Raw genomic sequence first — 24,254 nt, forward strand, 5'->3', positions numbered from 1 at the left:
TCAGCGGCTCTGGAGATGAGCCCGGGCCCTACTCTCTGCTTTCACAAGGCCACCCCACCAATCGGAGAGGGCCCTCAAGAGCAGCCAGACCTGGTCAGCCCTCATTCTGGGCAAGAAGGAGCAGATAACAGAGGAGGGGAGGGGCGGCCACCCCAGAAAGCAACAAATCATTGCTGAGGTAAGAGATTCAGCTACAGAGCCCAGACAACACTGAAGTGTGCACAATGCTGTAACAGGCATCTGGAGAGCTGGGCAGACCATCAGGTGGCCGCTACCTCAGGAGGCTCCCAGGTGGGGCAGACTGGCCAGGGGACACTGTTTGAGCTCTCACTAGTGACTCAGAACAGAACAAAAGGCCCAGCAGCCATTCCCTACAATCCCCCTCCCCGTGCAGGCTGCCCACCAGGCTGCCAACCTGCGTACAAGGCTGCAACAAGCCACCTCGGCTGACGTGCGGTCATACCTGCATAGCCACACACCAGCCCTCTCTACCATATGTTTCCTGCCATCTACCCCACAGAGGCCAGGACTGGTGAGGAGAGACTATCACAGACTGTGCGCAGAGGAAGGAAGACAGAACTACTTCCAGGCACCTGGTGCCGTCCTTCTCCGCAGCCTCATTTAGCCAGCAAGAACTGTGTTCAGCTCTGGCCCCGCTAAAGCCCCTCCCTTCTGCATGACCCATTGAGCCACTGCTCCCAACTGACGTGCTGAAACTCTAGACAACTTTTCTAAAATATGACAGGTCCACGAGCATGTGGACTGCGCAGCTGCAGCCGTCACTGCTAAGGGCATTAACCTGAGCCAGAACTACGAAGAAACACCACTTGGTACCCTCCAGAACATCACCTATTTTGCAAGTGGCCCTTTTACTTGTCAAAAGGCCTTAAGAGGTTAACTGCAACTCAGAGTTAGCACCTCTAAATTCTAAATATTGTGCCTGTTGAACTTAGTTCTACAGAACTCTGAATTCAGAGAATCGTTTTTCAAGGCCCTGACGAACATACTAATTAAAAGCAAAAGTTTTTACATTAAAAATGTATTTCCAGAAATGACCCTCATGATCTGGAAGTTGGATTCAGCATTATTTTTGTGTCCAGTGACACCTGAGGACACCGGCTCCACAGAACACTACCTGTGCTCACAGTGAGGAGTGCATGCTCTTCAGGTCAGGAGGCCTTCCACACACACCACAAGCGTTCAGAAGGGCCTGCCACACCACCCGGAGGCGCCAGTGGCCCCACACGTCCTTGTAACCAGCCTTTCACACGTGTACAGTCCTGCTAGACGAGAAGGTTCTTTCCCGCCTTGTTTCCTTTACTGCCAACTACAAGTGCACATGGTAGGGGTAGCTGATGACCCTGTTACAGAGAGAAGCTGCACGGCCAGCCCAGTCCCTCCCCTCTCCTGCACCAATGCCCAGAGCTAGGCTAACCAGCGCCACTTCCATACCATCAGCAACAGAAGTGAAAGCATTCTGTGGGCTGACAAGAATTTTAACACACGTTTGATATTTAAAAACAAATCAATCATCACACCCAGGGTGTTAAAAAATTACCACAAGTAAAAGCTGCCGCCACATGGAACATCTGGGGCTGCACTGACAAGGAGTCTGGGGTCCCTGTCAGCGCTGCACGGTGGGTCAGGGAGATGGCGCACCTTGTCTGAAAGAGAAGTTAGGACCTTGGTGGACTGAAGCCACAGCGCAATTTTCTTCTTTATACTTTTCTGTATTTTTCTAACATTCCCCTACAGTGGAAATGCATATTCATAAGCAAAAAAAAAAAATACTTTTTCAACCATTGGGAATAAATCACAAATTCCCCTAACACCTACAGCTACCCTAGGGATTCCAAACTCATGGTAGTCTGTGTCCTCCCATGTAGGCCTGTCACCCCACCCCACAGGGCAGTTTCCACCCCGGCCCTCCTCCTTATGCCCCTCCCCCCTTCTTTACTAAGCTGAGCACAAATGCAAATCTTTCCCAAACAAGGCGGACTGACCTGGGTGGGGAGTCAACAGCATGGTTTCTAGGCCTCCTTCTGCACTGACGAGCCATGGGACCGTGTCTGGCCCCCACCCCTACAAGGACAGATTGGGCCAGAACTACAAGAGAGCTCAGAGGACCCACTGTTTCAGGTGCAGGCCCTTTGTATACAGGGAGCCCCAGGGGGCCAGACAGGGCACAGGTCCCTTTCAGCTCTGAGAAGCCACAGGGCAGCCGAGGGTGGCTGTTCTTCCATAAATGCTTATTTTACCACACCCTTTTCCCCAACAAATATGCATAAACTGTATGCTCCTAAGAGACAAGGCTCCTGGTTTTCTGTATCTTTTGCCTGATCAGCAAGTTACAAAAGCAAGCTGTTCATCAACAAAGGAAAAATACATGGAAAAGCAAAGTGGTTAAAAGATGACCTTCTGTAACTTCTTTAGACTCTCCAAATCCCGGAGTCACTAAAAGTAAGGGAGAAGTCAGGTCTAAAGAATGGTAAAAGGAGCTGTCTCTACCAAAGCCCCCTCATGTGTGAAGGGCCCCTGCAGAGTCCAGACACAAGGCCTGGGCTGGGGGTGGGGCACTGCATGTGTTCTGTCTGTCAGAGGGTGTTCACGTTAACCTACAGAGCAGCAGAATGAATGAAGGTGGAGCACCGTTCTGTAATTCACCTTCATCTCACTGCGACACTACATGCATTAGATGGTGGTGAGTGGAGGTCCACACTGCTGAGCCCAAGTGTAACCTCCATCCCTGCCACCGTGGCCGCTTTGTTCACAAACCCATTGGGTAGTGGCTGCAGAAAGAAGCTGACTGGTGTTCACAGAACACGTCATCCTATCCACTTGAGCATTAAAATCCTTCTCTGCTGAGGTCACCCTTTGGTGAGCATTCACACGGGACACAAATATCTTCATGTCTTTTGCCCGTTCAGAGAAGTCTACCCACATGCCTCTTCCCCACAGCTCCTTGTCACCGATTTTCCAGTCACATTCCTTCCAGGTCCCTGACCGCTCAGCTGAACCACTGGCCACAGCCCAGGGATCAGTATACAATCCCACATCTGGCATTTCTCCTTCCAAGCAAAATGAACAACCAGGTGCGTTGTTTGAAGTTCTGCCTGTGGGGAGCACTCCCCTTCACCACTGTCCTTCAGGGAAGTTCCACAAAGGGGCTGCAGTGCTGTAGCTGATGACTTTCGAGTGGTGCCTGCATATGGCACGAGTTTTCTCTTCCTCGGTCAACTGGTCATAAGGAACTCCCTATGAGGCCATAGGTGCAGATTGGGAGATGGAAGGTAATGGGACGGGAGTGGGGACCATGGGCATCTGGGCCACTTCCGCATGCAACTTACTTGTGCCTTAAGGTCCTGCTCCAGCCCGACCTCCTATGTACCACTTCCATTTAATGATGGAGTGCTGCTGTGCATGTCTGACATTATGGCTCTGTGGGTCTGACAACACCCAGTTACGATGGGCAGCTCAGGCTGCAGGGTGACTTGGTGGCCCATGATTAGGCGTTCAGTCTCTACTAAGGCCCAGTAACAAGCCAAAAACTGCTTCTCAAAAGGAGAGTAGTTATCCACAGAGAAGGGCAGGGTTTTGCTCTAAACTCCTATGGGTCTGTGCTGTGATTCACCAACAGAGGCCTGTCATAGGCTCCAAACAGCATCTCTTTCTGCCACTGACACGTCAAGCACCTTCAGATATGCCAGACCATATGGCCAAATGCATCCTTCAAGTCCTTGATGGTGGCACTAATCTTTGTGATCTTTGTGATCCCTCCAGGTATTGCTTTTGGTTTACTATTTTCCTAGGTACAGGTAGTTCCTTCCAGTGGCTTTCATCTGGTCTCTCCTACCATAAAAGAAACTCACTGCACTTGTCTGAGCGTGCCGATTCCAATCATGTGTTCTGAACTGGGAAAATCAATTACAGGGCGGTTTTGGGGACTCACTGTAACCACTGTGAGATGGACCTGAACTAAAACCCCACTGACACCTAACCTCCACAGCCCCTACTCTGATTGGTGGACCACAGTGATGTTTTTGGTATCCTGGATTAGAGTCTGTTCAAAGTCAATGTCCAGTGATCCCCGAAAAGTCTGATCATTACCTTTTCCTCAACGCACAGCCACCCTGGTAAAAATGCTGTAGGTCCTTTTGGGGAAGGCTGGGAGAAAGATTAACAGTATGCATTTTTGGAAGTATAGCAGGGTGCCTCCTCAAGGGTACCCAGCCTCGCCTTCATTCAAGGGGTTCTGGGTCTCTAAACTGGCTCAAGTCTGGGAATTGATTGGGGGGCTGACTCTCTGTTTTGGTGATTCAAGTTAGACTTCTATCCACCTGACCAAGAATTATTCTGCTTATAAAAGATAAGAACTTAGTAACTGACTGTCCATCTATTTCTCTTCTAGAAATACCATAACTGACTAGCCAACACCAGAGAGCTCTGCAAGTCAGACTACTCCCATTACTGCTTTGACTCTTCTGTCCATTACGGCAACCATGCCCGCCTTGTCTTTGGCGATTAAGTGCCACCACTTGGCCTCTGTCACCCTGGGGTCCAATCAGTCCCACTGATTTAAGTATCTCTGCTCAGTGGCAGCAGTGGCCACTATGATACCTGACCTACAGAGAAACACAGCTCTCCGAGGATGCTGGGGCTCTCCTCAAATTTATTTCTCACAGTCATGGTGAAAGGCATGCCTTTTCACCCAAGGTGGTTGGGTAGGTCTTAATAATAAATCCATTCTAACATTCCAGTCTCCCTAAGCCTTTACAGTATACCAAGTTCTGACATTTCAATTTCATTTACGTGTAGTCCACCTTTTCTTTCACATTTCAAACAAACCTGTTCAGCCCTTTCTAATACCTCGAGCCACAACACTGAATCCAGAACCTCTGCTTAGTGGGCCGATATCAATAAATTCAGCCTGAACCAACTTTATGTTCCTGCTGACATTATCCCACCCTCTCACTATCCTTTCCCATACGTATTCCTTGGATTTCTGTCTGTATAAATCAGAAATATCATGCATTTCTTCACACCTCCTCATGGGTCACACCTGTACCTCTTACTGTTTCCCACATCAAAGCTTCACACCAGTCAAAGGGTGTCACTCTGCCTCCCCTCCCAACATGACATGCCTACAGGAGCGCTCTGTCCCCACCTTTCTACTCTCTAGTTATCCTCTCTTCCTACATGGTGGTCTCTAACTTGTGAGGCGTCAGTTCTTGCAGGTACAGTCCTTGAGCGTGGGGACCACAGTCTGGCTGTCTTTACATACACGGCACCTTGCCAGTGCCACAGCTGGTGTGTAACACCTACCTGTCAAATAAATGAAGCACTATCATACTGCTCCATGCTGGTTACTTGTATGATTGTCTACCAACAGTTATCCAAAGAAATACAGATTTGTCTCTTCAAATGCAGAGTTAACTCGGTGAAACCAAGCATAAATAATTCATTGATTCAGACATTTTTTTGAACCCCTACAACATTTCAGGCTGAAGGACATGTGTTACGTATAACTCTCTTACATAAATTGAATATGGAAGAAATAATTGGGGAAAAAAAGATAAAAGACAGAAATGATTGATTTTTTTCTTCCTATTAGGAGAAAAAAGAAGACGAATGAATCAAGAAAATCTTAAATCAGGGACCCAGGGAATAAGGAATAGGGAAAAACAGACCAGGGAAGTAGGGTTACTAAAGAAGATGAAATGTGTTCTACAGTTTCTCAAAGACAAAGAAAAGGGAGAAAAAAAAAGGACGACATTAATTTTTCAAGATAGTTTCACAGCAAATAGACAAGCTCATCATCCTTTCTGCCCTCGAATCATTCCAAGAAAGTTCCAGTTACCTGCCAGGGTGAGCACATGTGGAACTCGGCTCTGCTAGACAAGGAGACAGGAGACAGGGTTTAGAAACAAAGACAGAAAATAAAAAACAAACAACAAGCAAAAACCTCGAGTACTCCACAGGTCTCAGAAACCCCCTGGTCCCTCACCCCCGTGTTACACGAAGACAAATATCGCTCCCCTCCAGTATAAGTCCCATGAAGCGCAGCTTTGCCAATTAAATTTTTTTCTTCGCAACACCAATCAACTAGTTTTCTAATTTTTCCAGTGAACTGCTTGACTTTGACTGAACTGACTGAATCAATTCGATTTTTCTTTTAATTTTTGTGTTTACTGTTTATAAAGATACCGCATATAGTAGATAGACCAAGTGCCCTAACATGATCAAATTCAAAGAAAAAAGAACCATCCAGATGACCTAAAAATTCCCTATGAATTCACACACGCCTACCGCAACAAGCCACTGTGTGCTTTTTCTATTGCACATTATGAGAACCATCCAGCAGAAGTCTATGGGAAAAGCAGAAACATCTCACTACTTCTAGATTTTTGCTAGATTCTTTAAGAGTTTTTGCACAACTGACGTCAAAGACAGTGCTAGCTTTCCTAGCCCACCCATCCACATCTGATAAACCACTAGATCAGACCACGCTATTTTCCCATCTAGCGCTTTCTCAGTTCAAGGAGGAGGCAGGATGAAGAAACACCAAATGCAGGACAAGACAGAAATGGAGATGAGGAAGTTGTGTAAAAACTTTACAGAAAACTGAAATTCCCTTAGGGAAAAGCCAAATGCCACTTTTCTTTTTTCATTTCCAACTCTATCAAATCTGTGGTATCCACAGGTTTAGTAAACAAAAGAGCAGAAGTTCTAAGGCAGGAAAAGTTGAACACATCAGACGCAGAAATGATTCAGGCGACTCTGCCAAACCTAGTCCAGCGACTCCGATTCCTCTCCCAGCCTCCCTCCCCGTCTGCCTTCCCACATCCACTGACGGTGGCCGGCCCGTGGCCGCAGCAGACAGGGCCTGACCGCGCTCACAGGCGTCCCGCCCGCCCGCTCTCTGGGCACCGGAGCCCACTCCTGAGGCTCACCCCAGGAGACCGCAGCACACCGCATGGAACACGGGTGTCCCTGGTGAAATCATGGCAAAGCTTCTCACTTAACTCTCCCAGTTGCAATTTAAAATCCTGGAGACATCGCGTTTCAACGTAATGGCTTTAATAGCATTTGCCACAAAAACCACAGCTGAATGGAGGAGGATTTTCTTGCATTTTTGTTTTCCTCGGAATTTTAACTCATTCGTATCTGTGCTTGAGCTTCAACTGCCCACTAAGAATTCTTCTCTAACTATGAGACGTGTGTTTTTACCTCAAAAAGGCAACCTCCAGTGACACTAGGTTCCTCCTACAAAAAAGGAAGACGAAACAGCCAACTAAGAACGCCCTCGCCCCCCCAGACGGCCAGGAACGAAGGGAAAAGAGCAGACTAAGAATGGCCTCGCCCCCTTCCACACCCCCGGAAGGAAGAGAAAACTGCGGACGAAGAACGCCCTCGCCCCCCCCCAGCCCCCACACCCCCCAGGAAGGAAGAGGAAACTGCGGACTAAGAACGCCCTCGCCCCACACGCACCCCCAGGAAGGAAGAGGAAACTGCAGACTAAGAACGCCCTCGCCCCACACGCACCCCCAGGAAGGAAGAGGAAACTGCAGACTAAGAACGCCCTCGCCCCACACGCACCCCCAGGAAGGAAGAGGAAACTGCGGACTAAGAACGCCCTCGCCCCCCCCCGCCCCGACAGCCCCCAGGAAGGAAGAGGAAACAGCGGACTAAGAACGCCCTGGCCGCCGGACACCCCCAGGAAGGAAGAGGAAACTGCAGACTAAGAACGCCCTCGCCCCACACGCACCCCCAGGAAGGAAGAGGAAACTGCGGACTAAGAACGCCCTCGCCCCACACGCACCCCCAGGAAGGAAGAGGAAACAGCGGACTAAGAACGCCCTGGCCGCCGGACACCCCCAGGAAGGAAGAGGAAACTGCAGACTAAGAACGCCCTCGCCCCACACGCACCCCCAGGAAGGAAGAGGAAACTGCGGACTAAGAACGCCCTCGCCCCACACGCACACCCCCAGGAAGGAAGAGGAAACAGCGGACTAAGAACGCCCTCGCCCCGTTCCACACCCCCCAGGAAGGAAGAGGAAACTGCGGACTAAGAACGCCCTCACCCCACACGCACCCCCAGGAAGGAAGAGGAAACTGCGGACTAAGAACGCCCTCGCCCCACACACACACCCCCAGGAAGGAAGAGGAAACAGCGGACTAAGAACGCCCTCGCCCCGTTCCACACCCCCCAGGAAGGAAGAGGAAACTGCGGACTAAGAACGCCCTCACCCCACACGCACCCCCAGGAAGGAAGAGGAAACTGCGGACTAAGAACGCCCTCGCCCCACACACACACCCCCAGGAAGGAAGAGGAAACAGCGGACTAAGAACGCCCTCGCCCCGTTCCACACCCCCCAGGAAGGAAGAGGAAACTGCGGACTAAGAACGCCCTCACCCCACACGCACCCCCAGGAAGGAAGAGGAAACTGCGGACTAAGAACGCCCTCGCCCCACACACACACCCCCAGGAAGGAAGAGGAAACAGCGGACTAAGAATGCCCTCGCCCCGTTCCACACCCCCCAGGAAGGAAGAGGAAACTGCGGACTAAGAACGCCCTCGCCCCACACGCACCCCCAGGAAGAAAGAGGAAACTGCGGACTAAGAACGCCCTCGCCCCCTTCCACACCCCCCAGGAAGGAAGAGGAAACTGCGGACTAAGAACGCCCTCGCCCCACACGCACCCCCAGGAAAGAAGAGGAAACTGCGGACTAAGAACGCCCTCGCCCCCTTCCACACTCCCAGGAAGAGGAAACTGCGGACTAAGAACGCCCTGGCCCCCTTCCAACCCCCCCCCCAGGAAGAGGAAACTGCGGACTAAGAACGCCCTCGCCCCCTTCCACACTCCCAGAAAGGAAGAGGAAACAGCAGACTAAGAACGCCCTCGCACCCTCTACACCCCCAGGAAGGAAGAGGAAACAGCAGACTAAGAACGCCCTCGCCCCCTCTACACCCCCAGGAAGGAAGAGGAAACTGCAGATTAAGAACGCCCTCGCCCCCTTCCACACCCCCAGGAAGGAAGAGGAAACAGCAGACTAAGAACGCCCTCGCACCCTCTACACCCCCAGGAAGGAAGAGGAAACAGCAGACTAAGAACGCCCTCGCCCCCTCTACACCCCCAGGAAGGAAGAGGAAACTGCAGATTAAGAACGCCCTCGCCCCCTTCCACACCCCCAGGAAAGAAGAGGAAACTGCGGACTAAGAACGCCCTCACCCCACACACACCCCCAGGAAGGAAGAGGAAACTGCGGACTAAGAACGCCCTCGCCCCCTTCCACACCCCCCAGGAAGGAAGAGGAAACTGCGGACTAAGAACGCCCTCGCCCCCTCTACACCCCCAGGAAGGAAGAGGAAACAGCAGACTAAGAACGCCCTCGCCCCCTCTACACCCCCAGGAAGGAAGAGGAAACTGCAGATTAAGAACGCCCTCGCCCCCTTCCACACCCCCAGGAAGGAAGAGGAAACAGCAGACTAAGAACGCCCTCGCCCCCTCTACACCCCCAGGAAGGAAGAGGAAACTGCAGATTAAGAACGCCCTCGCCCCCTTCCACACCCCCAGGAAGGAAGAGGAAACAGCAGACTAAGAACGCCCTCGCACCCTCTACACCCCCAGGAAGGAAGAGGAAACTGCGTAGTAAAAACGCTCTCAGCCCCCACACACCCCCCCCCAGGAAGGAAGAGGAAACTGCAGACTGAGAATGCCCTCACCGCCTCTACACCCCCCAGGAAGGAAGAGGAAACAGAGAGCTAAGAACTCCCGTGCCACCCCAACATCCCCCCAGGAAGGAAGAGGAAACAGTGGACCAAGAACTCCTGTGCCCTCTCCACAGTAGGCCTTCTCCTAGGAGCTGTTCCCAGATCCACTCTTCAGGGATAAACAGTTCGGCCCAGGGCAGGCAGCCATATTACTTCCTAGGGAGGATGCAGTCCCACTTGTGACTACCATGGTCTTGCTATCTCAGCATAGAACACCAGAGGACTCACAAAGTACTTGTTGATGACGACAGTTGTCATGCTCTCACAGGGAAAGACGGTGGCCGACGTGGATCCTGAGGAGGCTGACTCTACTCGCAGTTATGTGCGTATTCATCCTAACATATCCCCATCCCATCACTGGATTTTAGGAGAAGGAAGGACATACAGATGGTAGTGGAAACTGAAAGTATGGAAACTGAAAGGGCTCTCTCAAACTATATGGCCTCGATCAGAACTAACAAGTAAACCAAATGATCAATATTTACCCAAAGGCAAAGATGAGAAGGCAAGGAGGGGCAGGGAAGCTAGATCAATGGAAACAGAACAAACAGAACAGAAATAATGAGAATGTTGACACGTTGTGAAAAATGTAAGCAATGTCATGGAACAATCTGTATAAAATCCTTGAACAGGAACCTAATTTGCTGTGTAAACTTTCACCTAAAACACAATAAAATATATTTTTTAAAAATGTAAGAAGGACTCAACATGCCGTTGGTGTCTCTGAAGACGAAGGAGACCATATGAAAGGGCCTGGTGGCAGCCTCCAGGAACTAAGAGTGGCTCTTCCCACCCACCCACCCCCTGCCAACTCCAGTAAGAAACTCAGTCCTACACCCCAACAAAGCTGATTCTGCCCAAACCCTGAACGTCAGAAGTGGATTCTTCTCTAAATCCTCCAGATAAGAACGCACCTTGGGTGACATCTTGATTTCAGCCTTGTATGACTCCAAGCAAAAAACCCAGCTGAGCCCACCTCAAATTCTGACCTACAGAACTGTGAGGTCATAAATCGGTGTTGTTTTAAACACCCCCCTCCAAATAAAATAAAAAAAAAAAATTAACAAGTAAAATTTCCTACCTTTTCTATCAAAAAAGCTTTGTTCCAGTTTCACCCTAAATGTAACTGTGGGGTGGAGAATTAAAACAAGTCTCTTCATAAGAGGATGGGAGTGGGAGGTTCTGAGATCCCACCAGCCTAAAGCCTAGGGGCTTCCAGAGGCTCTCAGGGGAAGTGTCCAGTGAAATCCTGGGTACGTTTGCCTTTACAGTACTACCAGTGGCTGTCGCGTTGACTCCAACTCATGGTGACCCCATGGGTGTCACAGTAGGACTGTGCTCCACAGGGTTTTCAGTGGCTGACTTCTTGGAAGTAGATGGCCAGGCCTTTATTTTGAGATACCTCTGGGTGGACTTGAACCATCAACCATTCTGTTAGTAGCCGAGTGCATTAACTGTTGGCACCACCCAGGGACTCCTTAAAAAAACCCAAAGACAACAACAAGATCTGCACCAAGTGTTTTGGAGTCAATGAGCACAACAAAAGAAGTGATTAGTAGCCTGCAAGCCTTGCTAGTTGCAGCTAGCAAGCAGCATTTTTTGTGTGTGTTGTCATTACTAAAAGCAACTAGGTAAGACCAGAGAAAAAGTGACAAATGATGTATGTTTAAAAACCTCAACACAATGACACTTTTTTCCCAAAAAAGACATGCTTGAGCTCAAAGGAATTTTTGCCTATGCAGACACATGTAGTAAGAATCATCTTTTAAAAACAGGTTTTAAAGACACACAGACTTTACATTCCCCCTAATGAAAGGTGCAGCGCGACTTATGAAGCGATCTCTCTGGACCCTGGGCCCCACGGAGCCGCCAGATTCACCTGCCCACTGACAGGGGTACGGTGCAGAGCACACACTGACTGTACCATGGGGATACAGGCAGGGAGGCCCACACCGTGCAACTTCACAGAACACACAGCTTCATTTCTTTCAACAGATCCACTGCAAGGAAAAAAAGAGAAGGAGATGGAGGGGGACTTGCAGATTAAAAGACACTTCAACCATCCTGCAATGTAGCAGCCTTAGTAGAATTCATATTTGAACATGCCATTTTTTTTTTTTTTTTTAAATGAGATGACTGGGGACATCTGAGCACTAACTTGATATTTCATGATACCGAGGAACTTTTTATTATTTTTTTTAAGGTTGAGAGTGATATTGTGCTTTTTTCTTTTAACAGTTGTCATGGATTGAACTGTGTCCCCCCAAAATATGTGTCAACTCGGTTAGGCCATGATCCCCAGTAGTGTGTGGTTGTCTTCCATTTTGTGACTGATGTAATTTTCCTACGTGTTGTAAATCCTAATCTCCATCTGTGGTTAATGAGGTAAGATTTAATTAAAAAAAAAAAAAAAAAGCCACCACCATCAAATTGATTCCAACTCCTAGCAACCCTACAGGACAGAGCAGAACTGCTCAAGATTAGATTATGTTAAAGAGGATTCGGGTGGGATGTTAACACCCGTGCTCAGGTCACATCCCTGATCCAATGTAAAGGGTGTTTCCCTGGGATGTGGCCTGCACCACATTTTATCTTACAAGAGATAAAAGGAAAGGGAAGCAAGCAGAGAGTTGGGGACCTCATGCCACCAAGAAGGCAGTGCAGGGAGCAGAGCGCATCCTTTGGACCTGGGGTCCCTGAGCAGAGAAGCTCTTAGTCCAGAGGATGATTGATGACAAGGACCTTCCTCCAGAGCCGACAGAGAGAGAAGGCCTTCCCCTGGAGCTGACGCCCTGAATTTGGACTTCTAGCCTCCCAGACTGTGAGAAAATAAACTTCTGTTTCTTAAAGCCCTCCACTTGTGGTACTTCTGTTAAAGCAGCACTAGATGACCAAGACAACAATTCTTATCTTTTAGTGATACATACTGAAATATTTACAAATAAAATGATATGATACTTACCTACTTGCTTCAAAAAATATTTAAAAAGGAAAAAGATGAAGCCATTGGATTGTACAGCAATACAGGAAGACAAGTTGAAATGATTTATATAAAATAGTTTAAATTTCAACTTTCTGGACAAAAAGCAGTAAGCCTCCATAGGAACCCTGTGCTGAGGACTTGCAAGCCTGCGCGAAAAGGGCAGGTACGGCCCGCCAGCTGGTGTGCTCCGCGTGCACACACATGTACCATCCAGGTCTACCCCGAAACTCACACTCGGAATGTGGCACTGCCTCTCTCCTTTCCCCGCTATAGGCAGCACAGCTCGTGGGCAGGCATTCCAGCAGTCCCTTTAGGGCAGACGCAAGCCTAGATCAATGGAAGGTTTGTTTTCAGGCAGGAGAGAGAAAAGAGTTGCTGCAGGGGAGGGCAGAAAGCCACATCAGCAGTGGCATGGCACTGTGAGTGAACGTCACCTGTGTCAGCTCCTCGGCTTCTTCCTCGGAAACGAATGGCTGGCTCTCCTGTAGCTGGGTCTGCCCTCCTTCCTGGCTTCCTGAGGAGGGCTCGCAGTGCATCAGGCGGTCCATCAGCCCAGATGCTGGAACAGAGAGGCACACAGTCACACAGTGACATCTTCTGGAAGACGCAAAGAGTGCACAGAGCCAGGGACGTTCAAACCTCACAGGGAGTGACAGCGTACTACTGTCATTGAAGAGCCTTAGCCTAACAAAGTGTTCTCACGTACATGTGAAGTGTTTTCACGTGCACGTCATTGGTCTGCAGCCATGCCGACTTGCCTAGTCGGGAGTGAGGCTGGTTATTATCCCCAGGTCAGTGAGGAGGAGCCTCTCTGACTCCGATACCAGGGCTCTTTTCTCACTCCACACTGACTGGCCCCTGAATTTCTCGGAGTGTGCAATACTGTCAATGCTCAGGATCTAATTCTATAATCAGCTCTCAGAAGAAAGGCCATTTTTCAAAGAGTGGTGAGTTTATTTCCTGAATCCTGATGAAATGTACATAAAATACATCACTAGGAAACTGCAGCAACATCTGCGCTATCCTACAGAACGCTGAGTTCCTGAGGCTACAGGAAGTGGCCTCACCCGTACAGCCAAGTGAAGCCACAGGGATGAGCAGTGGTGCTGTGGTGGGAGGTGAGTCAGAGTGCCACACTGTAGCCAGGCCTTTCCCGGGAGGGAGAACAGGGTGTTCTCAGGACTTCCGCACTGCCCATTAACCATGGGGCTCCCTGAACACCTGTGAGGTGGGTAATCTCCCCAAAGAGCAGAAGGGCACCTGGTGATAAACAGTGCACACAGAGCTCATGACGTGTGGCTCCCCTGCCTCCCACGGTGTGCCACCTGTCGTTTATTTAAAGAGCAACACTAGGCACCTCCTGGCTCAGATAAGGGCATCAATTAAAGCCTACCGTTTGCTTTGCTCCATAATAAAGAGCCAGATTTTCAGCAGTAGCCATACTGATTTATTAGGACACTGGAAAACAGAAGCAGAAAGTACTGGGCTGAGCGTCAACAGTGTGGGCTCCAGCACCAGCTCCTCCAAGCAGCCTCCTCTGGTCTCTGGAGGATGAGGGGACTGGGGCAAGTGTCCTCAAATGTCCTTCCCAGGGTCCTTTAAGTCCTGAGTAGACAGACGTAAAAGGTCCAATTGCCAATGCCTTTCATCATAGCTGGATGAAATACAGCAACGCGCAAACAGCTGTTAAACAAAACATCAAAAACAGAAAAGGAAAAGGAAACGGAAACGCATCTGGAGGTAAAGGCTGTCGCTGGGCCTGAAGGGCAGGAGCCAAAGTGGCGGGCCTCCCAAGCACCTGACTGTACAGGCCTGCCTTCTCCAGGGAAGAGACCAGCTACCTCCAAACACGCATACAAACACCACGACTTCTTAAAATCATTCTTAAACATTAACGTTCCCTGAGGACATGTGACTGAGAAAAGGAGGGCTGGCCTTGTCCAGGATAAACGCAGGCTAGAATGGAGACAAGAAAGCAGGTAGCTTGGGGATCCCAGAGGGAAAAGACATGGAGAGAGTTCTGGAGCCCAAGTCAGCAGAGCAAGAACTGGGTGGAAGAGAGGCCCAAGGGTTCCAATCCGTCTGATTCTGCCAGGGGGCTCCTGGGCTGAGAGAGCTACCCCCACAGACCCTGTCTCCCCAGGGCAGGGGGGCTCTGTATTACAGAAGGCGTTATGCCTTTAAACTGTGACCCACTGTAAAAAACACATTTTTACACAGAACCAGTCCATCCTAGGTGTGTGAAAACACCCTTAGTACAGACCACGCACTCAGATGGTGTCTTTTCTACTCTATTAAAAAAAAAAAAAACAACCTGGTTGCCACTAACCAAACTGATTTTTCAGCCCCTGTTTACAAAATACCAACGTCCTCTAGATAATCACCAAAGTCCCATTCTACTCCACCAGCCTAAGAGCTTATTAACAGCACAGGAACTACTTCTGAGCTTATAACTCACAGTGCCGCTTGGTCTTAAATGATCTAAAATGCCATGACCTCAAATGTTAGGTAATAAAAAGCACTTTTCTAAAACTGTCGGCAACAGAACACTCTCAGAGGGTAGGCTGGAAGATGTCACAGCAAAACTAGAGGAAAGTTATTAGCTGAAATAAAAGGCTAACTGAGGGGAGTGAAAACACTGTCCATGTTAATGCCATAGCAGTACTGCACTCATCTTCCTCCAGGACAGTGGTTCCCGTACCTGCCCTCAGCCAGCACCCAGGGCTCCACACCCAGCCCTCATCCCTTCTTCCTTCTGCCCTGGTCCTAGCAGGACCCCTGCTCTGCCACCAGGGTATCCCCTGTGCCTGCCACGCCGGCCCTTCCCACCTCTGCTCCATCACTCTGGCCTCCCTAGGGCGAGCGCTCTCTGTGCAGGACTGCCTGGAGCGCTAAGTCTGGTTTGGAAATTAACTATGTGCTGGCTTACAAGACCTCCTCAACTACTGTGCTGGTGTTTCAATTTTCACACCTTTGCATATTAACTTGCTTGGTATCTTACTATTATTTATTTTTCAGCATCTTCTTGGACTGGGCTCTCCCCACCTGGAACACAGGCTTATGAAGAGCAAGGTCCACATCTGATTCATATTTGCATCCAGCACTGGGCTTTCTTAACTGTCATTTTGATTTTTATTTCAGCACCTAAAGCTGTATTATACAGACAGAGGCATACTATTTTTGGATTTTTAATAAATGGGATTTTACTTTAACAACCAGAAAGCCAAAATAGAGGATTTTTTTCTTCCTGGATTTTCTTTGAAAAAAAAAAAAAAGCAAATACATTAAGTCAGAGGTTTGGTTTTTTTTTTTTTTCTTTCTTTCAAAACAAGCATAGGGTCAACTGGGATTCCATTTAAATCTACAATATTTCCCCCATTTTTAGTACTCTGTGTTGATAGATGAGTTGGCTGACTCAGTTATTTGAATATTTTAAAATACCTTCTGAAAAGAAAACTTGAATTTGGTTCAGTATAGGATGGTTTTTTCTCTCCTCTTAAATCATCCATAATCTCGGTTAAACAAAACAAGCATACGTTGTTCAAGCAGAGAGGGATGACCTCGTTTTCTGGGAACCTGGGGCAGCCGAGAGGGGGGCCCGAGCAAGGGCACAGGCCAGGCAGAGGCTGCCGTCTTCGCCCCGTGCTGGCCTGCAGAGCGCTGCTGAGCTTAATTCCCGAGGATGAGGACGAGGACGAGGAAGAGTACCACTGCGTGACGGTTTACCTTTGTGTAGAACAGACCTCCCCACTTCACTGAAGTTGCAAAAGAAAGACACCAGACACCGTCACCCCCTCCCGGCAAGCACAAGGCTTGGCCCAAAGCTGGCTCACAGCTTCTTACTCAAGGCCATGAGCAACTCTCTGTCCTTTGCCCTGGGCCTCAAAGCCCTCACCTGTCAAACATGGGAATAACCTACTTTACCCTAGGGCAGACCCAGGTTTTGTGGGGCCTGAAGCTCATACAACTGAGGGTGGGAAGTGCTTTAAGAAAAAACACAAACCTAAGAACACAACTCCAAATACAAAATGCCCACACTGCTCAACACAAGGGGAAATGTGATAGAGGGAAACTGAAATGGAAGGAGACAGTGGTCTCAGTGGCTTGCGGCTTGCCTGGCAGGAGGGAGCAGGAGGCTGCGGAGTCGGGCCGCCCGCCCCAAGCCTGCTGGAGCCAAGCTGCTGGAACCTCAGTCACAAGGGCTGTTCCCAGGGACTAGGAGGCCCAAGCTTGTGTGCCATGTATTTTTGTAAATTTCCCAAAGTGAGTGATTTACTTCTAAAAGTAAATGATTGCAATTGTTTAAGATTCTCTCTGAGAAGGTGACAGACAACAAACAATGAAGATAAAAATCAATAAACAAAACCCTTTAAATATGCTATCTAAGGTATAGTACCTCACCTTTGTGGTATTCCTCCCAAAATCCATAACCCCAGTGTAATTATGAAAAACACCAGGCAAACCTCAACTAACGGACAGTCTACAAAGCACATCACCAGTACTCCCCCGAACTCTCAAGGTCATCAAAACCAAAGGAAGCCTGAGAAACCGTCACAGCCTGGAGGAGCCTAACGAGACAGGACAATCAAGTGGAATGTGGGATCCTGGGTCAGAAAATGGATGTCCAATAAAACCTTAGGAAATATGAATGAAGTACAGACTTCAGTTAATAATAACGTACCAATCCAGGTTCATAAATTCTGACAATGTGCCACACTAACGTATGGTGTCAACAACGAGGGAAACAGGATGTGCAGGACACGGGAGCTCTGTACTATCTGCACAACATTTTCTGTAAATCTGAAAATATTCTTTAAAAAAAAAAGTTATTTTAAAAATGCTACACAGGGAACCAGCAATTTGCACTCGTTCTTCCCTAAGGAAGAAGCTGGGCACCTTCCTTCAATCCCCCACTTACACTCAAAGCCCATGGTCCTTTCCTGCCAGTCAGCAGGACTGGGGAGAGGGGAGAAGGGGGCAGTAATTGGGTTATTTAGGTCCCAGGAATTTATTCAAACTCTTAGGGATGATGGTGCTTATATTTTGACATATCTATTTTTTTATTATATTCTTAAGACTCCTTTCAAGATGCAATTATTTTCTGCTTGAAAAATTTTTTTTTTTTGGATAGCATGTGTTTTTATTAATGGCAGCATGCTGAGTCATGGAGTGTGTTTAAATTTTTGGTTGGTAATACAGATTTTGAGAAATATTATCTGGTAGTACATAGTTACCACAGAACTTTTAAGTTCTCAAACCCTATAATTAGTGCCACCCATCTGTACCACTGGACCTTGGTTGCTGATGTTTTTCATGGTGCCTTCTATTAGGTTACACGAGGAACCTCTGGTTTTCCAAATATGACACAAAAAAACAAAACCAAACCCACTAGGGCTCCCTAACTATCACACAGGAAACCATAAATCTGCTTAGAAGGCTTATCTAGGGGTACAAAAGCCAAAAGAGACAAAATTTTTACCCAATACACTTCTTGGTTACACTACTTTACTTGCAAGCCTCATACCCTATTTTGCTTCAACTAACGTTTCCTTCACCTTTCATCGTTATACGAGTCCCCACTGGATGGCAGCAAATACTTGCAGTGGTAAAATTACACTACCAAAGAACCTGAGAGCCAGAAAAAGTGGGTGGCATACCATGTACACCACAGACTATGAAAGGGCTGTCCAGCACAAGGCTAACTTTAAATCTGAAATAAAACAGCTTTAAGTACAGTGCCAATTTGCTCCACTATCCCTGCTCCTTAATAATCAGACTTGTTGGTTTTAATATTAAAGCATACTATTTTAATGACAAACCTACATATTTATAATAAATACCATGAAGTATTTATTACAGGAGATAGTCACACCAGCTATTGTTACTCTACCTGAGGACAGAGCAAGCAACAAGTTGGACTGTGTACAAAGCAAAACTTTTTAATAATGCAGTGGGAAGACGGGGTTTCAAACTATCTTTGGTCATATGGCAAAATGCAGAGATGGAACAGTGTGGGAGAATATCAACGTTAAGGGGGCTAGGTTTTTCATGGAATCACAGAGGTTTACAGATGGGAAGGAAGCCTCAGCACTCTTTGACACAAACACTTATTTTACAGAAAAGAAAATCAAGACTGAAGGTGAAGGGCTGCCTTGGGTAATTCACCTAGCTGGCCCAAAGGCAAGGCTGGCAACAGAACTTGATCCAAGTCCTTTCCAACACTCCTGCCCACAAGATCCCATAATGCCCCCTCTGCATTTACTGTGTGCCATGAAGGTGACCACACTGTCCACAGATGCTCCTCAGTCATGGGGACCCGGGGGAGGGGGGACATGGATGAGTCCACACTGTCTGCTGGTACTGCTTCTGTCATGGGGACCTGTGGGGGACAGGGAAGAGTCCACACTGTTCGCTGGTGCTGCTTCTGTCATGGGGAGCTGTGGGGGACAGGGAAGAGTCCACACTGTCCGCTGGTGCTGCTTCTGTCATGGGGACCTGTGGGGGACAGGAAGAGTCCACACTATCCACTGGTGCTCCTTCTGTCATGGGGACCTGTGGGGGACAGGAAGAGTCCACACTGTCCACTGGTGCTGCTTCTGTCATGGGGACCTGTGGGGGACAGGAAGAGTCCACACTATCCACTGGTGCTCCTTCTGTCATGGGGACCTGTAGGGGACAGAGAAGAGTCCACACCGTCCGCTGGTGCTGCTTCTGTCATGGGGACCTGTGGGGGACAGGAAGAGTCCACACCGTCCACTGGTGCTGGGGAGCTGTGGGGGACAGGGAAGAGTCCACACTGTCCACAGGTGCTCCTCTGTCCCAGGGGCCTGGGGTTCATGTGCTGTGCTCCAAGGCCTTCTTTCCCAGCACGAGGAGCAGCACTGCCCCCGTGCCAGCTAGAATGGACCATCGCCAAGCATTCAAGAGACTTCTGCAGCCTCTGGCATTTTATCCATCTATATTATACTCAATTACAGTACCCAGTAACCCAGTGCCCTCATAGGTCTCGGGAAAGCTTCCTCTTTTAAAGTGTGTTACTAATAGTAACTAGAAACTGACTGAGGCAAACACTGGTCAAATGTTACTAGACTGCCATCTTGTGGCCATACATTATACAACGAAACTAACACATTTCTGAGGAGTCAAAAAAACAACCAGCCAACCATGGTTTCCACCTCCACTGCTTCTGTAGAACTTCCAACTTGGACCAGAAGAAATGGTGGTGCTGGCAAAGAGCCATTGTCCTGTACTTCCCAACTCCAACACAACAGCAACAACAAGGGCGATGTTGAGAAATACTTGCTGGGAGACGAGCTTGTACGTGTTCGGTGCCTAGCAAATTAAATGCCATTTCTTACATAAAATCCAGCATGTTGGCTTCTGCCAAATATATGATCACTTTGCTGAACATGTGCAGCTGCCTCTGTGCCCCTTTCCCACAGGCATGGCAGGCATCGCTGGTGGTGGGCTTCCTGCTCAGTCCAGATTCATACCCACACCAGGTAGTCCCACCAAGGCAGGAAAACCCATCTGTCATCCTGGGCTTAGTTCAACTCATTCCACGGACAGACAGCTAATTACCATGTGGTCAGGTCCGTGGGTCACCGTGGCTAGACTACCATCCCCAGGTATTCAATTGGGCACCCATCCTGGTGCTGCTGTGAAGGCATTTTGTACCTTTGATGACAGCCCACCATCAGTTGACTTTAAGCAAGCGAGGTTATCCTCGATAATCTGGTCGGGCCTGATTCAATCAGTCGAAAGGCTTTAAGAACAGAACTGAAGTTGCCCTGAGAAAGAAGAAATTCCAACTGTGGACTGCAGCTTCAGCCCCTGTCTCAGAGTTTCCAGCCTGCTTGCTGTGTTCTTACAGAAGTCAGACTCGCCTACCCAGCCCCACAATCGTGTAAACCAATTCCTTGCAACAAATCTCTTTATACAGATATCATCCTATTGGTTCAGTTGCTCTGGCTGAAACTTGGAGGACAATTACCAAATTCCCAAGGAAGTGTATACTCTTCAAAAGGCACACATGCCTCCAGGCCACTTCCTTTAGTCCATGTCCACAAGCCCCTGCAGACCAAAGAAGAGTCCAGTTGAGAGAATACTGGGTGGGATACAGGGATGTTGCTCACACGTGGTGTTTCTCTACAGCCTTGTCTCCTGCACAGACACTGCAGGCTGGAGCCCACCCTCCAGCCTGGGCTCGGGCCCTCCCTGAGGATAAGCAAGGCACAATGCCCTTTTCCTCTCCTCATCTCTAAGCATGGGTGTTCCATGCCACCAAGTCATGCTTGGCACCTACCATCTCCTTGTTGTGTCCATGTGCTCTCTCTGAAACCACCAAGTATGACACAAGAACCACAAACACGGTAGCTACTCAGTAAATATTAGCCGTGAGCTCCATGACAGCAAGGTTGTGGTCTCTGTTTGGTTTTTCAAGGATGGCACATGGTGAGTTCTCAGGAAGTCTCAACTGAGCAAACAGCTGGCAGCACACTGCACCTGGCCCACAAGTATGGGTTCTCACCTCTTGCTGCTGAGGCCCCTTGCAGGAGGAAAAAAGCAGTGTGGGGAAGATTCAGGCAGTGATCTGGGACATCAGAGCGGCTGTCCCAGACTGTGCTTGGCAGATGGTCCTTTCCTGAAGGATCAGGGTCTTCGTATCACTGCTAATACCATTCAAAGTTGGTTGGCAGAACCCACCCTGCTCAGCCTTTATCTGTGCCAGCTTCTAAGTGCTGCCTTGAGTTAGGGACCCAAGAAAAATCTGGAAATGCCAAAAATGTTTTTAAATTAAGTTTTTAAATAAATATTTCCAACATTCTGATACTAATGGGATCAGATCTATTACCCAGTATATTTCTTTTGGAAGCTTGAGGCCATCTAGAATAATAATCAAAATATTCACGCATTAGGGAAATACATTACATACTGAAACTGAAATCAATCACTTAAAGGAAAAAAGAAGAGAAGAAGGCAGGATAGTAACAAGCATATCTCTACTATAACAGACATCTGGTAATCATGGCTAATAAGGAAAGAATATTACTAGTTAGAAAAAAATCACTGACAATATAGAAGTACGATCACCTGTAATACTGATATAGAAAATGTTAAGAGTATTTTATGACTTCAAGATTTCTTAAGCAGAGCTCAAAAACAAACTTAAGGGAAAACACAGTGGATTTGACCACTGGAAAATTAAACATTTATGCAATGGAAGCTGACAGTATAGAAGTGGTTGCAGCCTCTAAAGTCAACAAAGGAGCCCTTGTGGTACAACGGTTAAGTGCTCAGCTGCTAACTGAAAGAAAGGCTGGCAGTTCAAACCCACCAGCAGGTCTGTGGAAGAAAAGACCTGGCAATCTGCTCCGTAAAGATTACAGCCTAGAAACCCCATGAGTCAGTTCTACTCCGTCATATAGGATCACTGAGAGTCGGAATCGACTTAGCAGCACACACCAACAACAAAGGCAACAGGGGATAACTATCTAGAACATATAAGAAACCTTTGCCAGTCGGTGGGGGGAGGGGAAGCCAATTAAAAAAAAAAAACAGACTCTGCGTCCACAGAACAAAATCTGTGGGGCCAACGAGTAAATAAGAAGCATCAGATGCTCAACATCATAAGCAAGCAAAGAAATGAAAACTGAAGGGACAGTTACACTCTGTCCTACAAGGTTGCTATGAGTCAGAACCAACTCAACAGCAACGGGTTTTCATCGCATGCTAGAGAGGCAGCTGGGGCCTGAAACCCTCTGGAGTATGGCAGGCACGTACAGTATCCATATATCCCACCACCCACAACCCTGGCCTGGGATCACACCCCGCGGAACTCCCACATAATCCACACAGAGACGTGAGAGGATGTCCACTCCATTCTGCCCGAGAAAGCAAGGGGCTGGCTTCACAGCACGATACCTTAAGGATATTAGGAAACACACAAAAACCGGTGCTGCCGTTTTCAAAGATACAGATGCCCGAATACAAACCTAGAAGGTGGGCTGGAAAGACGGCTACTAAATATCCAGGGAAATGGAGAGAGGCTCAGTAAGGTGAAAGGGAAAGAGAGGCCCATCAGAGCAGACAGAGAAAACGCCAGCTGGCTCTCCAGGAGGAAGACAAGACCCTAAAATGCTGGCTGTCAGATCAAACCGATGAAAGAGATGAGAGAACAAGACGAGGTGAAAACGCTTATCTTGGAGCTTTCTTTCACTCTGGAAGATTCGCCAACGCCATTTCTGACCTATTCTGAAACCTACGTATCTATCAAGTGTACGATAAACCTCAGTGATTTGACATTCACAGATGCCAAGTACTAAGGAAAATCGTTTGAAATTACTTTTATTTACAAACCGGCAGTTGCTTTAGGTGATACATTATATTAAATGTCACCGGCGCACCGAATTTGACTGTAATTTTTGAAGTGAATAGGCTGTCTTGTTGGCTACTCACCTGCATGCCAGGCTGAGCAGCCCTTCTCAGCTGGAGAAGAGGCTCCGGTGCTCCTGAGCATCAAGGCATCTTCTAAAAACTCAATCTTCTTGCTGAACTGCACTTCTAAAATTGGGATAACCTCTGGCATTTTTGCAGATATCAAACGATAAGCTATGTCTGGCTTCCCAATAAACCGCTGGCGTATGCTAATTTCATAAGGAGTGTGAACCTTAATGTCGTCTACATCATCTCTTTCAAATCTGTGCATGAGCAAAGAATCTGAGTCCTGGACTTCCAAGCCAGAGACAAGGACGATAAGCTTTCCTGGTTTAACATGAGACTCTGTTCTTTGGGAAATAATGGCAGGAATTTTGATGACTATCCCTTCTTTTCCAAAAGCCTCAGAACTAGACATCGAAGCACCTTCCTTGGGCTTTGTTTCTGATGGTGTCTTCCGAAGCTTGGAACTAAAAGGCCACCAAGAAGGAGACTCCAGTTCTGTCAGCAATCTAAAAGGGCAAACAAAACACAGAAAACAGGGGTCAATATACATTTAAATAGTAGTACTTTTTTTGGAAACTGCTTTAACCTTTACAAAGCACTATACCATGTTATAATACTTCTTTTCCACAAGTACTCCATGAAGCAGGAGGGGCAGGAATTATTCTTCTCATGTTTTAGAAGAAAACAGAGGCTCAGAACAATAAGGAGATTTGTCTAGGCATACTCAGCTAATCAGTAGTAAAACCAAAAAAAACCAAACCCAGTGCCATCGAGTCGATCCCGACTCATAGCGACCCTATAGGACAGAGTAGAACTGCCCCATACAGTTTCCAAGGAGCGCCTGGCAGATTTGAACTGCCGACCCTTTGGCTAGCAGCCGTACCACTTAACCACTATTCCACCAGGGTTTCCATCAGTAGTAAAGACACAACAAAAATGCCTATCTTCTGACTCAAATATTGTTCTTTCTAAGCTATGCTGCCTTGACCCGTATAATTTTGATTTAAAACAAATGCAGATTTTAATCCCTAGAACAACTATGTAAAAGAACCTTTG

The 24,254-nt window shown here is 48.0% G+C and overlaps 1 protein-coding gene across 2 annotated transcripts in view; it reads right to left on the bottom strand.

The window, feature by feature from the left end:
- The window catches only part of SNAP47 (synaptosome associated protein 47), a 154,362-nt gene that overhangs the window by 87,021 nt on the left and 43,087 nt on the right, over positions 1 to 24,254 (bottom strand). For both annotated transcript variants that reach the window (XM_049875121.1, XM_049875120.1), the window contains exons 3-4: positions 23,214 to 23,704; positions 13,190 to 13,314 (exon numbers count right to left, since the gene is read on the bottom strand). In XM_049875121.1, the coding sequence (XP_049731078.1) occupies positions 13,190 to 13,314; positions 23,214 to 23,704 (616 nt within the window). The remainder of the gene's footprint in view (positions 1 to 13,189; positions 13,315 to 23,213; positions 23,705 to 24,254) is intronic.

The sequence above is a fragment of the Elephas maximus genome, chromosome 2, assembly GCF_024166365.1.
Source record: "Elephas maximus indicus isolate mEleMax1 chromosome 2, mEleMax1 primary haplotype, whole genome shotgun sequence".
In the NCBI taxonomy this organism is placed as follows: domain Eukaryota; kingdom Metazoa; phylum Chordata; class Mammalia; order Proboscidea; family Elephantidae; genus Elephas; species Elephas maximus.